Below are 14,914 nucleotides of genomic sequence, written 5' to 3' on the forward strand. Positions count from 1 at the left end.
TAGATTGTTATAACTTCCTATTTTCCTGTTAGAATCCAGGGAGAGTACACTATAAGGGTTCCCTTCTACCCTTTTCCTCAATCTCTCCGCAAAATTACAGGTAGCTCCCTAAAAAAGAGTCGTTGTGCGGAGAGCCTAAATATTTAAAGCACAACAAAACTTACCTTCCTTTTGTCAATATTTGTATCTTCCTTAGAGTCTTCTGCTTTGCAGTCGTTTGCCAGAATTATAATGCAGTATGAATAAACCTAAAAAATTGCTATTGATCACATAGAAAGCTTTGTGAAATCATTTAGTCAGTTTCCCCACTTGAAAAATCGGTGAACAAAATAGGTCAATAGCCAAGGATAAGATGAAATATAATAGAGCAGTATATTTTTCAGGGGGGAAAGTCAGAATAAATACAGATAGAATCCATGTTCATGAATTTAACATTGTGATACATATCCAGACATACAATCTACCTACCTTCTTGCAACAATTCCCTCTCATACGCTGCCCCCCACCCCCGGTCCCGAAGTTAATATTTTTCTATTTGACTGAATTCATTTACAGTAACAACTGGGGGTGGGGGAGGGAGAAGGGGGTGACAGGCGGTCAGGTATCAGAGTACTTAAGATGCAACAGCTACAATACATTTCTTAATTGCATTTTACACGTTACAGCTGCCCGCAAAACTGGATTTAATAAAATAGTGAACTCCGGAGCAGGTGCTGGGTTTTTTTTAAGCAATAAATTATTATAGCTATCTATTCATCTTGTTGTTCCAATGCACATTCTCATTTATCGAAATGGTCAGAGGAAAAAAAGAGAGTTATGTGAGCACAAGAGAAGCCCTGCTTCAAACAATATTCCAGGAATGAAATTAAAGACTTCTTAATTAGTGCAGCAATTAAGCTTTCTTGGTCGCATTTTAATCAGCACAGGCCCTATCAAAGGACAAACAGAACGATTTGCAGGTCTTTGAATTTTAAGCAGTCTTATTGATTTCAGCACCATAAGTCTTCACTTGACACAGGGAGAATTCTCAAATCAGTTATAGTACTTTGAGTTTTACGGATATGCATTCTAGGGTGTGGGGAAGGAGAATTAAAGTCTAACAATATCATTTCTTGAAAGGATCGACTTGCAATTAAAATGCAATTTGAAAAAAAGTTTAAAAGAGGAAACGAGCAATATCATTATTTGTTGGTGTGCGTCTGTATTAAAATAAATCCAGTAGTTAATCGTTTGAAGCACTTACGAAGCAAGAAGCTTTGAAGATTCTTGAACCCTTTCCTAAATGAGTTGGTTTCTAATCCAATCGTTTCATTAAACCATCACCGCTAACCAAAACCTGTTGTAGTAAGCACTTACAAACCAGATTTTTAAACTGTTTAGAAACACAATAGTTGTCCGTGAAAGTACCCAATTAGAAGAAAAGCAGGAGCTCGTCGTGCTGTAGAGTAGGTAAAGAGCAAGTGAGATGGCAGGGATATTTTTGGTGATGGTGGGGATTAATTCAGAGTTCATTCAGAAGTTGAAGTGAAATGGTGACATCACACGTACTCGGCTCTGTATTAACTTTCTCGGTTGCATGTTTTATGACTATAGAATGTGTATGAGATAGTGAAAACAGAGAAATTAATAGAGCGAATACGGGCAGCGGGTTTTCAACAACTTTGATACGTTACCTGAAAATAAAATAATGCAATACGGTTACATTTTCCCAGGCCTTTTAAGTATTTCTAACATCAGATCCCCGCCACTATAGGTAAAGTTGCATACGCATTCCTATTTTAAGACTGGTTTGCGTTTCTTGGGCTTTGTAACTTGCAAAATTACTCCATATCACCGTTGATGCATAATATTCAAACCTAGGTGTGGTAGTCTATTTTTCTTCTTCTTTTTTTTAAAGCTGTTCCAGTATTAAGAAAAATAAAAGTTCACTCGCTGAAGAAACCTTTTGGTATTCAGAACTAAAATATACTGGAATTTAAAGAGCAACCTCACAGGTAGTGAGCAAGCAGGTCATAACAGAATGTTTATAGCTTTTGGCAATCTGAAAAAAAAAGTGAATTTCCCCCATATTATAGAATTAAGATTAAGGTTCTTATCACACATCTAGACGTGTAATCCCATGATTCATGTCTCCTACAAATAATACACATTTCAAAAAAGCAGGCTAAGGACAGGAGATGTTACAATCTACTGAGTACATAATTTATATTGTTTAAAAAGCCTAAATACTTATGTGCACATTATTCTTTCTTTGTCTCTTAAAAAAAGAAAAAAGAAAACCCACAAAAGAAATAGAAGACAAAAGCCAAAGTAACCCCCTATATCAGAACCAAAAGGGAAATTCGGAGTTCAAGCTAAAACTCTGTTTTTAACCATTGTGGTTGCCAGGTACTACAACATGTATGCGGCCTGACCCACAATTCAAATATATATCTGCATATCCTATAAAATAAGTTATTGCGCATGTGTGGGCAAGCGCAACAGCTAATTTTACACCATATCTGGTGATGGGGGCAGAGTATCAAAGATCAAACTTGGATGTGTGGCTTGCAGTCACCTGTTGTTCACAGACCGCTGCAATACCTAGACACAACAGGGTGGGAGTAAGCACTCTGTTTCAGCTCTCTAATATCTTGGCTGTTGTATTTAAAGTTACTTCAGCCTTATTAGAACAAATGTTACAACTACTTCTTTTCACGCATTTTAGTTGAGACCTCATTTTACGTGGCTATTAAAAACACAATCAATCAAACGTGAGTATACTACAAAACACAACCATCAATGCCTTTCTTGTGGAAAAGCTTTACAATTATGATCAAAAAGTTCATGAGAGCCTATAGATGAAAATAGGCACTTGTTCATTCCTTTTAAAACTACTTGGGTAAATCTTTAGCACAACAGATGTTATTTCTAAATTGTAGGAAAAGTAAGTGGCCAGTGTTCTTTGAGCCACAAACGTCTTATTTTCTGGAAATACTGTTGCGTTTGCTTTTCTTTCTTCTGTAGCGTTTCACGCTCCATACCATTACAAATCCTTCACACAACAACGAGCCCTACTGATTATTATTATGCTCTTTCTGGAATCTTATTAACTTGCATCCCTGTCATTTGGCGTGTTTGTTGTCTTGAGAAAAATAATCCGGGTTTGAGTGTTTCTGTTTCTCAAATAAATGTGCTACTCGTAAAGTAAATAGTCCCTCGTAAGGTGTGGGGCCGAGTAGATCCCCGCCCCTCTCCCCCAGTCCCCGTTTCTATGTGATGAGAAAGAGGCAGCGAATCCCTGTCGGAAAAACTTGGGTACGTTCTTGGATCTCTGTCCAGTGTGTGGACAAGCGTCACTTGGAAGTGTTGGGAAAATTACATCTCGTCTCTGCTGAGATGAAACATGAACCCTATAATCTAACGGTTCCTGGAGGAGAGGAGGAGGAAGAGGGATCTCGCTCTCTCTCCGTTTCTTTGCTCCGGGTTCCTGGTTGGATAATTTGGGTTAATACTAGTGAGTGAGGCTTTTGCTGCTTCAAAGGGTATTTCAAGTTGCCGGAGCTCCTCCCCTCTGCACCGTGTGACAACAACAACTCGCCCGGAGAGCTAGAGAGCGAGCGAGCAGCGAGCAGCAGCAGCCAGCACTTTTCAGCTCATTTTCTCTCTGTCATTCCCCTCTCAATCTTTGATCCATGTACTTGCCAGAGAGAACCGAAGTCCTTCAAACCTCCCCCTTTTCACCTTCATCTTTAACTTGGTGCTAGAGCAAGGACCACAAAACAAACAACCCTCCCCCTTCCCCTAAACCCCAACGCTACCGCCCGCAGCGGACTTCTCCTCATTCCCCACTTGCGGGACACTTTGTGCGTTTCTGACTCTCACTCTTCCCCCTTCTCGGCGGTAGCTGGTTTGGGGTCCCCCCCATTCTGCCCCCTCCTCCCTTTTTGTCCGTGCGGCAACTTTTTTCTCCCCCCCCCTTCGTATATGTGACCATGGCCGTACCGACTGCTTTGATCCCTCCGACCCAGCTGGTCCCCCCTCCACCTCCGATCTCAACTTCTGCCGCCTGCACCACCACTACCACCACCTCGTCGGCCACCTCGTCTCCGTCTCCTTCCATCGCTCCCCCGCCAGCCTCTTCGGGGACGAACCTATTCCGGCCGGAGCCCATCGCAGCAGCAGCAGCGGCGGCGGCGGCGGCCACAGTCACCTCCACCACCAGCAGCGGAGGAGGCAGCAGCAGCAGCAGCAGCAACGGAGGAGGCGGCGGCGGTAACAATTGCAGCCCCAGCCTGGGCACCAGCAGTAGCGCTAGCGGCGGCGGCACCTCTACCCCCAGCGCTAGCACCGCCAACAGCAGCAGCCTGCCGGGCAAGCCGGTGTACTCGACCCCGTCCCCGGTGGAGAACACCCCCCAGAATAATGAGTGCAAGATGGTGGATCTGAGGGGGGCCAAGGTGGCCTCTTTCACCGTGGAGGGCTGCGAGCTCATCTGCCTGCCCCAGGCTTTCGACCTCTTCCTGAAGCACTTGGTCGGGGGCTTGCACACCGTCTACACCAAGCTGAAACGGCTGGAGATCACGCCCGTGGTGTGCAACGTGGAGCAGGTCCGGATCCTGAGGGGGCTGGGGGCCATCCAGCCCGGCGTGAACCGCTGCAAACTCATCTCCAGGAAGGATTTCGAGACCCTATACAACGACTGCACCAACGCAAGGTAAAGACCCCCCCCCCAGCCTCTAACCTCCCCTCCCCCCGCCTCTGTCCCACCCTCACACATGCAGCCCTGACACACCGCCCGGACAATCCCTGCGCCTCTGCCTGGTGGTGCCGCTGAGCCAGCCCCGAAGCAACCTGTCCTCTTCCCTGCCGCGGCCGCACGAACTGACCTCCTCCCCTCCAGGCTCTCGCCAGTCCCAGGCGCATGGGGCTGGGGAATGTGGGCCAGAAAGGTGCGGGGGGGGGGGAAACTGTTCTTTCCTCAGCCCATTTAAAGTGCCAGCCTCCCCCGCCCCCAGTGCTGTGCGCCTCTCGCCCTCCAGGCTGACCGGGGATGAGCAAGGCGCAGGAATGGGGCGAGGCGGTGCAAGGGGAGAGCTGATATTAAACCCTGGGCTCAAAGTGATTGCGCTGCCCCTTCCCCCCGGGCTGATTTGTATAAACCGCCACCGGGCGCCCAGGAAAGGTGATGTGGAGGCTGGGTGGGGAACGTGAGACTACCGGGGACTCGGCGCACAGCTGACTGGCCCTGGCAGGGCTTTCTCTGAACGGCGGCCCTACAGCCAGTGGCCCCAGGCGAGCCACCGCGGGCACAGCTCCAAAAGGGGCGACTAGATGTGTGACAGCCCGCGGCACTTGCCACAGAGGACGGTGGCGGAAGAGTTGTAAAGCGCCGGGCCCGTCCTGCTCTTAGTCTCTGGGAAGCAGGTGTGTGAGCGAGGTGAGGGGCCGGATTAGGTGACTCGGGAAGCAGAAGTGTGGAGGGGATTTGGCAGGGCTGAATCATATTACGGTGCATCTTCCTAACAATAATGCGTGAATCACACATGGGAAGGGAGGGCAGCATTCCAGCTCGGGACAGATCGCAGGACACACTCCCACACGTCAAGACACTCAAACAAAGGCAGCCAGTGATAATCTAAAATTGGCGCAACCGGAGGGGGGGGGGGGGACTGACAAAAGAGGAAATTCCTCTTGAAATAACAACTTGCTTAAAAACGGCGAGTGAAAGAATGGGGCTGTTACCACTAAATCTGTCTGATTAGGAAAGGGAGGCAACAGGAATTAAACAACTGCTGTGAGCTAAAGAGCAGAGTGTTTGGAAGCTTCTTCACTTCATCAAAGCCCCCGTTGGTTTCTGGGGGGTCTGCTGGTTTGAAACGGCTCCGGAGCTTGGTGGGAAACTTTATAGAGTAGCTCAGATTTGCCATTAAAGAGTCTGTAAGCAGAGTCTCTCTCTTGTCAGCTGATATTTTCATTAAACGCAAACAGGCTCTTCCAACTCATAATTTGGGTTTCGCTTTTTTCCTTGTGAGTTTTTAAGATACAGCAGCAGCAACACGTGGGGAATTAACCCCCGATGAGACTTTGTTCATTCCATTTTGTAATGACTGGGTGTGACTCTATTTTTTCTCTCTCTCTCTCCTTGAATTAGTTGGGGGTAGTAGCTAGACTCATTATCCTAGGGCAAGGCAAAGGAAAGCACTTATTCGGGCCTTTATTTCTAGCTTGATTATTGAAGTTTTCGAATATTCAGGGGAGCAGGACAAACATACCCAGGAATAACTTTAGAGCATTAATGTACCTGTGTAACTACTTGGTCATGTGTTGGGTACTAGACATTGTTTGTGGTGGAATCAAATGAGTTTGTAAATGAAGAATAATAAAGGTAGTGTTAGGATGCCTGTCGTGTATATGTATTGAAAAAGACTGACATCAAAAATTATATCAGATTTATTTTTGTGACTAAGTCCTTCCACTTTTGCAAGTTGTAACAGGATTTGTGAACAGGGTCAAAACATAGGCTGGCCATGTCAACACTGCAAAATTGACTGTTTCAACAGTGTCAGGGGACTGCTGTGTTGTAATCCAACATAGTAGGGATTACAGTATAGACAGGAATGAGCAAACCTGGCCCTTAAAGAACAGTATTGGAGTAGACTTATTTGTATATCCATTAACCAAATAACTTAATTGAAAGGACTTACAGTATGTATGCCAGTTGCAGTATGTACAAGTAAAGCATGGTGTTTCAGTGAGTTTTGATCAAGCTTAAATTTCATCTTAAGTACACACAACTGTATTTGGTTTACAGTGTCTTTCCTTGGACATGTTTTAATATGATTTTTCTTTCATTGCAAATGGTTTGTTTTTAATTAAGTTGTATCTTTACAGAGTATATTGATATTAGAATAGTTTGATTGCGTTGAAATAAATTGGCCTTTTCAGGCTAGCAGTTGCAGTATACTTTATCTGAATGATGTTTCTTATTTCAAGAAGGAAAACTTACTTTTGAGATTAAAAATGTAAGTGTAAATCTTACAGACAGATTGTTATACTCCTAACACCCAAAATATTTTATCCGTATATTTGTACCATAGTCAGTTGACGCACTGGAGTAACATTAATTCTTTTTTTTTTTTTTAGACAATGCTAATAGCTTAGTCAAGGGTAATCCATTATTTAATCAAATGTGCATTTCAACACAGCTATTAATTTATTGTGAAAAATATCACATTTGGTTTATCTACATATTTTGATTAATTAGTTATCAATTGCTATGAAAAACATTATAATTTATCTAAAATGAACCTTAATCTTTATAGATGGTAACCATTTGGTTGAAAAGATATTAAATGATATTTATTACTTCTTACCCTAAGTAAACTAAACTCTTAAGATCTGAAAAGTTTTTATGAGTGTTAGTCCAAAATATACCATTTTAACTGCAGTGGCAACTATATTTAAAAATCAATAAAGCATCAGGGAATTTTCTTTTGAATACTTAGAAGTCAGGTAGCAAAATGAATTGGTTCCTGTGTTTGTCTGTTTGATTCTAATAATTCTAATAATTAAAGTACATTTTTACTAAATTAGTTCTCTGTATCAGTGGAACATAAGTCTTCTAATGTGGGGACTGATTTTTCTTTCCCATTCACACTGATCTTTGCTTTTGTCTTTTCCATATAAAGCTCTGGTCACCAGACAGAAATTTCAGGAAGTAGCAATCAAGGCATCTATGTAACACTAGGAGGAAGTGGGGTTGGCATGGATAGGAGACTCTCAGGGGCTGATAGATAGCCAGATGCCAAACTAAAAGGCAAAAATGTAAAAAAGATTGTAAGTTGTTAGAGACCAATTTTTTTCAGTTATATATGAAACAAGCCCTAGTACATTATTCATAAGATGTTATCTATGTAGGATTTATAGGTTGGTACCCACTGATCCTTGACTGTTTCCGGTCTCTTGTGTCCCAGAGCACTTGTGGAATTTTGCCGCACTGGTCCCCTCCATGGAGCCTTGTATTGACTTTAATGGGCTTTGGATCAGGTCCCATTTGAGTAGAGAGGAAAGGCATGCTTTCTTCTTTCCTCCATCCTGTGGCCAGTATATGATAATCTTTTCTGGTACTTGGAGATGCTATTGACTGAGTTAATTGATATTCATACTGAAAATGGAGAATTATTATTGATTGATAGTAATTTTTAAAAACATGACAAATGACATTACTGCTTTTGAATGCAGAATATCACTAGGATAGAGGATTAAATAATTTTTGTCTAACACCTGTCTTCCATTGCAATATTTCGAGTCTACATTTGCTAGCTTTTGTTCCTTTCACATCACATGGAACTAGCATGTACTTGTTTACAGAATTTTGCACTAATGCAGGATTTTCCTATTTGTCTTTATTAAAATATGTATTCAAACTAAATAGGTTACCATAGCCCATATCTATTTCATATGAGCCGGTCAACAAGTCACAGCATAGCACACCACAAATCATTTCTATTTAATAAAATCCATGTTTAGAAGTTTACTCGTGTTGATATATTTTCAAGATATTATGCAGAAGTTGAATATATATAGGTTTTATAAACAAAGAAGATTTCTAGAAGGCCAGAAGATAAGTTATATTAACTACATATTCAAGGAGAGACTAAAAGGTTGGGAGAGATCATCTCAAAACTTTTTAAAAAATATTTTTTATCCAGTTCAGTCTTTATCAGTTGGTAAAAATTATAACTTGAAAGTGAGTTTTGTGAAATACAATAATAATTGTCATACCAGATCAGACCATTCACCTTTAATCTGGTACTCAGTCTCTGATAGTAGTCTATTCTTCCCCACCAATGTACCTAGCCAGTTGTGCATGGTAGGTGTGTTTGGTGAGTGGTGATCATGGGGGAAATTCCTTCCTGATCTGTCCAGGTGATTAGCTTATGTCCTGAAGCATGCAGTTTGATTAACCCCATCATTATGTTAGCTGAAAGAGCTAGAAATGTTGTTAGTGTTCATAGAATTATACAGATTTTTTACAAATCTTTTACAGACAGAGTTTCGTATGCTTTGGCAGTTCATTAGTTATTTAGTAATCATTATTAAGAGAACTAAACAGGAATAATGAACATATGGAATCACACTGAGATACACTTGCATGTTTGCCAGTAAGTGATTTTAGTCCTTGATTTTATAAACTATTGTCTTTCTCTTTGTCTTCTGTAAAATTCCCAGGGTTTAAATCCTGTGGGACTGATTCTAATCTTACTGTTTTGTTATAGGTAAGAAATGGTTATAGCTAAATTACGAAATATAATCTGCAAACTTTCTTAAGCAATTTAGTTAAAATAGAAATATTCTTATTATGGTAAATGAAAAGTTTAAGTAAAGATTTAATACTTACTAGTTAAATATTCATGCATAATGCCCCCTATTAGTTAAAATCTCATTTTCAATATACCTGTGGATGTTACTTTGAGTAAAGTACAGTAAAACAGACCTTATTGACCTTATTTAATACTTGTGTGTGTAACTAGCTTTTGTAGATTAGCCTAATATATTTTTGGAATTGTTGTTAGAAAAAAGTTATTGTCTGAATACCATTTAATATTTCTCCTGTCTTTCCGGGTTTTGTTACTAAGTCATTCCAAACAGTTGTTTTTGTCTATCAGTGTGATACATCATCTGAAGTACACTCTAGATGAAACATGGAATTTAAGAATGCATGTCTTGTAACATGCAATAAAAATGAAGAATGAATATTTTTATACACTACATTGCAGTTTCATATTTTTATCCTTTATTTCTGGAGCTATATTATTGATATATGAAATTATTATAGAGATGTCTGGTACAGGTAAGTCTCCATTAGCCTTTCCAGTATAACCTCTTCATGTAAGAGTTTTATAACTTAGCTGCTAAGATTAACTCCAGGCTGAAGTTTGGCATTCACAGTCTCAGACTGAAAATGTCCTGTTTCATAAAAATTACCATAACAAATCCACAAAAAGCCCAAAACATACAGTGTGTCTGCCTATTTTAATCCATATAACTGGTTTTATTGGTTTTAGATTTGTTTTGTTCTTTTACAGCTTAAATGTGGATTGTTTTAAAAATAACATTTTGGGCATCTGGTTTATATTCTGAGTTAATTCCATTCATTGTTTTAAAATAGTTAAGTTATTAACCTTTGCAAATTATGTATTGCACATGAGCAGTAATTTTTTCAATAATCTTTAAATGTGAATACTGTAACAGCACCATAATGTGGACTGACATAATATGAATTGACAGTAAATTTCTAGTTGCCTAAATATGTATTTAAATGGTAGAGCAGAAGAATCATCTGCAAAAAGCTATTATGAGCCAGAGAGTTAATTCATATATACATAATTTCTACAATGTGCATTATGGAGGAATGTTTCTTTTTTTCATCGTCATTTTAATTTGTTTAAAAAAACCTCACTGCAATTCACAACAAAATCTCTATGCTTAAAATAAAGGCAAGTGTATGATTTCAAGTGATAAAAGCCAGAAGATTGACTCTAATAAGTAATTTCATCCTTAACTCCCCTTGTTCTGCTTATTTAGCTAATATGGTTCTCTGCCAGGGGCATCTTATAACAATTTCTGATATTTTATTTCATAAGCAGAACAATATATTGGAAAAGAAGTGTGGTCTCTTAAATATGGAATTTCATCGTTAATTGAATTTCTCAACTTTTGTCATTTTAAGCCACACAATGATTTTTTATTTTTGATGGATGAAAAGGAAAAGTGTACTCCTCTTCTTCCTGAACATAGTGCGAGTTTTCTTACTGTCTTTGGTCAGAGAAGGATCAGGTTTTGTTTGTACAGTTGGGGCCCAATCCAGCAGCCCTTACTCACATGAACAAGCCTACTGAAGCCAATAAAACTGCTTGCATGAGTGAGGTCTGCAGAATGGGACCCATCATGTATGTTTTTTGCTTTTAAATATGTTTCTGAGGTTTAAAATGTAGAATCGACATCCCTACTTTAATATGGCAAGTACAGTATCAGACACTGTAAAATTACAGTGCAGATTTTTTTAAACCTTATATAAGTGGCTTGTTAATTAAAAGTTTATGGTAATAATTGTTTTGATTTAATAAATATTTTTCAGTTTTGAGCATGCAGTTGCTAATATCTTGCACCCCTGAAAAGAAACCTAAGTGCTCTCTTTTTATGATTAGCAGTATCTATATATCCCTTTATAGTTAATATGCAGTTGTGTTCCCATTCAAAGAATGAGAACTAATCAACTATAGTAAATATTTTTGTTGTATCTGATGTATAATTTTTAACTTGTCTGAGAAGATGAAACTGTTTTAAATCAGCAAGAAAAAAGTTATATTTTTTGTTTAAAAATATCAAACATTGAAATTTTATGTATATTGCAAGGTTGAAATCATTTGTCTAACCAAAATCCAGAAACAGTAGATCAGGTGCAATTATTATTTCCTGGTGTACCTCACCATAGTAATTGGGAGTTCTCTTCCATTAACATGAGAAGGTGTTTCAGTCAAAAAAATGTATTCATCCTTAGGCCTCTTGAAATTAGTCAAATTGCTAAATTCTGCCAATATGCATGGCAGTTTTTCCTTCTGATCCAAGTCAAGCTTGGATCTGAGCTGGGCTTTCAGGCCAATTTTGCTTTGCACATTATAAAGGTATGTGACTGGAATAAAAGATGCTAAATCCAGCAGATAACTAAAAAGAGCCATCAAGCACCTCCTATTTTATTACTCCTTTTGTTCTTTAGGATATATGACTAAAGAAGGGTCATAGCGCAGGTATGTATACTGCACCTTGTTGCCAACTGAGAATAATAGACATCTGAATAGAAATGGGATCATGTTGGTGGGGGAGAAAAAAGGAATTGTTAACTCAACTGCTACAAACATTTTCATGCCATTGACACCGACGTTTGTTATATCATGGTGTCATGATTGAAATGCATAACTCTGAATAGAATGAATCTCATGAGTTAGTGTCCTTGTAAAAATTGTGTAATGGTAAAGTACTGGGAGAAAATAAACATGCATTTTACACATTTGAACAACAAGCTTCTTGTTTAAAAAGCATATATCAGAATATGCTTGATATTTATGTATTGTAGCATAATGTTTCTTACTGGATAGTAATTTTGAATAGCTAACTTTTGGGAAATACTTTCCTACATTTTTCTATGTACAGAGCAGTTTGCAATCACAAATCATATTGTTGTACAAACCAAATACTGGGTAGGGATAATATAAAATGATTAATATTTAATTACATATCTTTTAACCTTGATTCCAGGGGGTGCCAGAAACTTTCTAGTGGTTGTGCTCTGCTTCTAATAAAAAGTTAATTGGTGATTTTTCTTGAGGGAAAAAAAACAATAACAAAATTACTGTATTTTAAAAAAAAATGTATAAACAATATATTACAATTCTTTTAATCTATAATAATTCTAGGCATGTTCTTTAACAAATTAGTTTAAATGTTCTTTAAAATGCATCACAGAATAAGTCACTTTGAATTGCAGTCTTTCAAATTTAGATGAAATGTAAAATTAATAATTTTGTTTTTTAACTTAATACACTCTAATAACTGGAAATAGTACTTTGGAATTTCAAGTACTTAACTTGAACGAATTGCATTGTTTGTGGTCTGATGCTATGAAAAGTGGTTTATTTTGTTATAGAGGTTCATCTATAGAAAACATCTGTTTAAATGTAAAACAAACCCCCCAAAACCTGGGTCACCAGTTCTGCAGATTTACACTTAATTGACTTGCTTAACTTTGAGAATATGAGCTGTCTCATTGCATTCAACCATTCTACTCACATGCTTAAAGTTAAGCACTTACATAAATCTTTGTAGGATCAGGGTCTATACTTAAAAATCACCTGAAATATAGTATACAAACATGTCAGGGTATATTGTTTTTGCATTTGTGGTAGCAATTACAAAATATTTTGCATTATTTAGTGTCTTGTAAATGAGCAACTGAATGTCATTGTACAGGTTAGTCCTGCTAAATTCTTTTAGAACTAGAGTGGAATAGAACTCAAATAGCCAATGATAAAAGAAGAAAAAATAACTTTGTACAGTTACTAAGATGATCAGCACTTACATAGGTAGAAAAGTCATAATATGAGCTATGTCTTTTACATATTATACATTCCCTCCTCCCTTACCTTGTGTCACAAGAATGGCTGTTAGAGTTCTGAGGATTCTTCTGATTTTCTGTGTTTTTAACCCTTCATCTTCAAGGCCCTATACAACAGCCACAGTTCTTCCACTTAAGATGATGCTTTTTGGAGTCCTTCATCATTTCTCTAGGGATTGCTCTTGAACAATACGAGGCTCTGCCTACCCCTAAGCACTAATGTCACAATTTTGTTCTAATTCAAGTTAGTGAGAGTTTTACCATTGATTTCAATAGGAAAAGGCTTTGGTCTTAAGCTGATATTCATAACCTTTACTGGGTCTAGTAAAGATGATTATTTCTGAAACTTAAAAAGCGAGTAATTTCATAGTGATTTAACATTATCTTACGTATATCACATGGATGACGTGCAGTTCAGTTTATTCCAATGAAAACTAACCTGCTAGGATTTATTTTATAATGTGACCTACAAAAATATTATGACAAACCCACACATACAGTAGTGCCATCTTTGGAAAAAATCATTATTCTCTCTTTTTATGCCATTGTTTATGCCAGGAATAGAAACACAAATAAAATTAGATTTAAATAAAAGCTAAAATAATGCCAGAGTTCTGATTTTTAAACTGTTATTAGAACATTCCCTGTTAAATCTACCACATGGGACTAGATCCTGATCTCAGTCACACCAGTGTCAGTCTGGAGTGACTCCACTGTAGGAAATAAAGTTACTCCAGATTGATACTGGCTGGTCTAACTGGAATCAGATTTTTGGCCTATAATTAATTGTTTTGTACTTTGGTTTACAGAAAATATGATGGTACATTAGGATCATTTGAGTTATAGCCTTAACTTGGAATTGCTTTAATTTTGTTTTATTAAAAGCTTAATTGTAAGATCACAGTAGTTAAATATAGCTAAGTGCAAGTATAAGATACACTTTTTAGAAGTAATAATGCAAATATGTTAACAGAGAAATTTCAGAGCATGTAGCTGTGCATATGAAAATACCTGTGTGAATTATAGGAAAAGCAAACAAACTAATACATTTCATAATATTATTTGCTATGGTAGGTCATCAGTGAAATATTTAGATGTTGAGATTAAAAATCTTAGGTCACAGCTACACCTAAATTGGTTTGACTCCACCTCATGGCACAACCCATGGGAGGGGTAAAGACCAGGAAAATTTCAAAAGGATTCCTCTGCCGAGTTTCTTCCACATTATTCCATTGGAGTGGAGGAGGTGGTGAAGTTTGTCATTCCATGGGATGAGCTTTAGGGCCTGCCCCTAAACTGAGTGGATGCATGGTTTATAAAGGACACCAGGGCCATTTTTTACAGGTCTGGTATCTTTGCTCTGGCTCGGTAGCCCTAGTATTTTTCCCTGCATCCCAGTCTCTGAGTGTGCTACCAGGAATTTCCCACTGAATTCTCTCTGGAAGAGAGATTTCCATCAAAGAGAAATTCCATAGGCAATATGGTATAGCTTGTATTACATTTCACAGGTAGTTTCCATGTGGGCTGGTGTGGAATGAAGTTCAGTCCACTTTCTGGCATCCTGTACAGGTGTGAACCCTGCAGAGTGCCTCCATCTGTCGTGCAGTAGAGGATGACTGCAAAGAGGTGGCTCACACCCTCTTTTACCTTGGTTCAGGAGATCCTCATGCAGTTTTAGAGGGTGCAATCTGATCCAGAATAATTCGTATTACTAATTTATACAGTAATTTGTAACTCTCTTTTAAAACATCTGATAGT

General features: G+C 38.6%; 1 protein-coding gene and 1 long non-coding RNA gene across 16 annotated transcripts in view; one reads left to right on the forward strand and one right to left on the reverse strand.

Moving 5' to 3' along the window:
* Window positions 1-348: 348 nt before the first annotated feature.
* Window positions 349-4,121, reverse strand: LOC101937781 (uncharacterized). Its single transcript, XR_010597745.1, has 2 exons — window positions 3,985-4,121; window positions 349-1,673 (listed from the first exon to the last, which is right to left on the reverse strand). It is a non-coding gene; the product is annotated as an uncharacterized LOC101937781 (long non-coding RNA).
* Window positions 1,880-14,914, forward strand: part of DACH1 (dachshund family transcription factor 1) — a 457,475-nt gene continuing 444,440 nt past the window's right edge. For 14 of the 15 annotated variants that reach the window (XM_005306824.4, XM_065581128.1, XM_008172916.4 and 11 more), the window contains exon 1: window positions 1,880-4,696. In XM_005306824.4, the coding sequence (XP_005306881.2) occupies window positions 3,975-4,696 (722 nt within the window). In that variant the 5' untranslated portion in view covers window positions 1,880-3,974. Of the gene's footprint in view, window positions 4,697-4,793; window positions 4,932-14,914 lie in introns of those variants that run through there. The other variant, XM_042861710.2, reaches the window with a different exon arrangement.

The sequence above is a fragment of the Chrysemys picta genome, chromosome 1 (assembly GCF_011386835.1).
Source record: "Chrysemys picta bellii isolate R12L10 chromosome 1, ASM1138683v2, whole genome shotgun sequence".
Classification (NCBI taxonomy): Eukaryota; Metazoa; Chordata; order Testudines; family Emydidae; genus Chrysemys; species Chrysemys picta.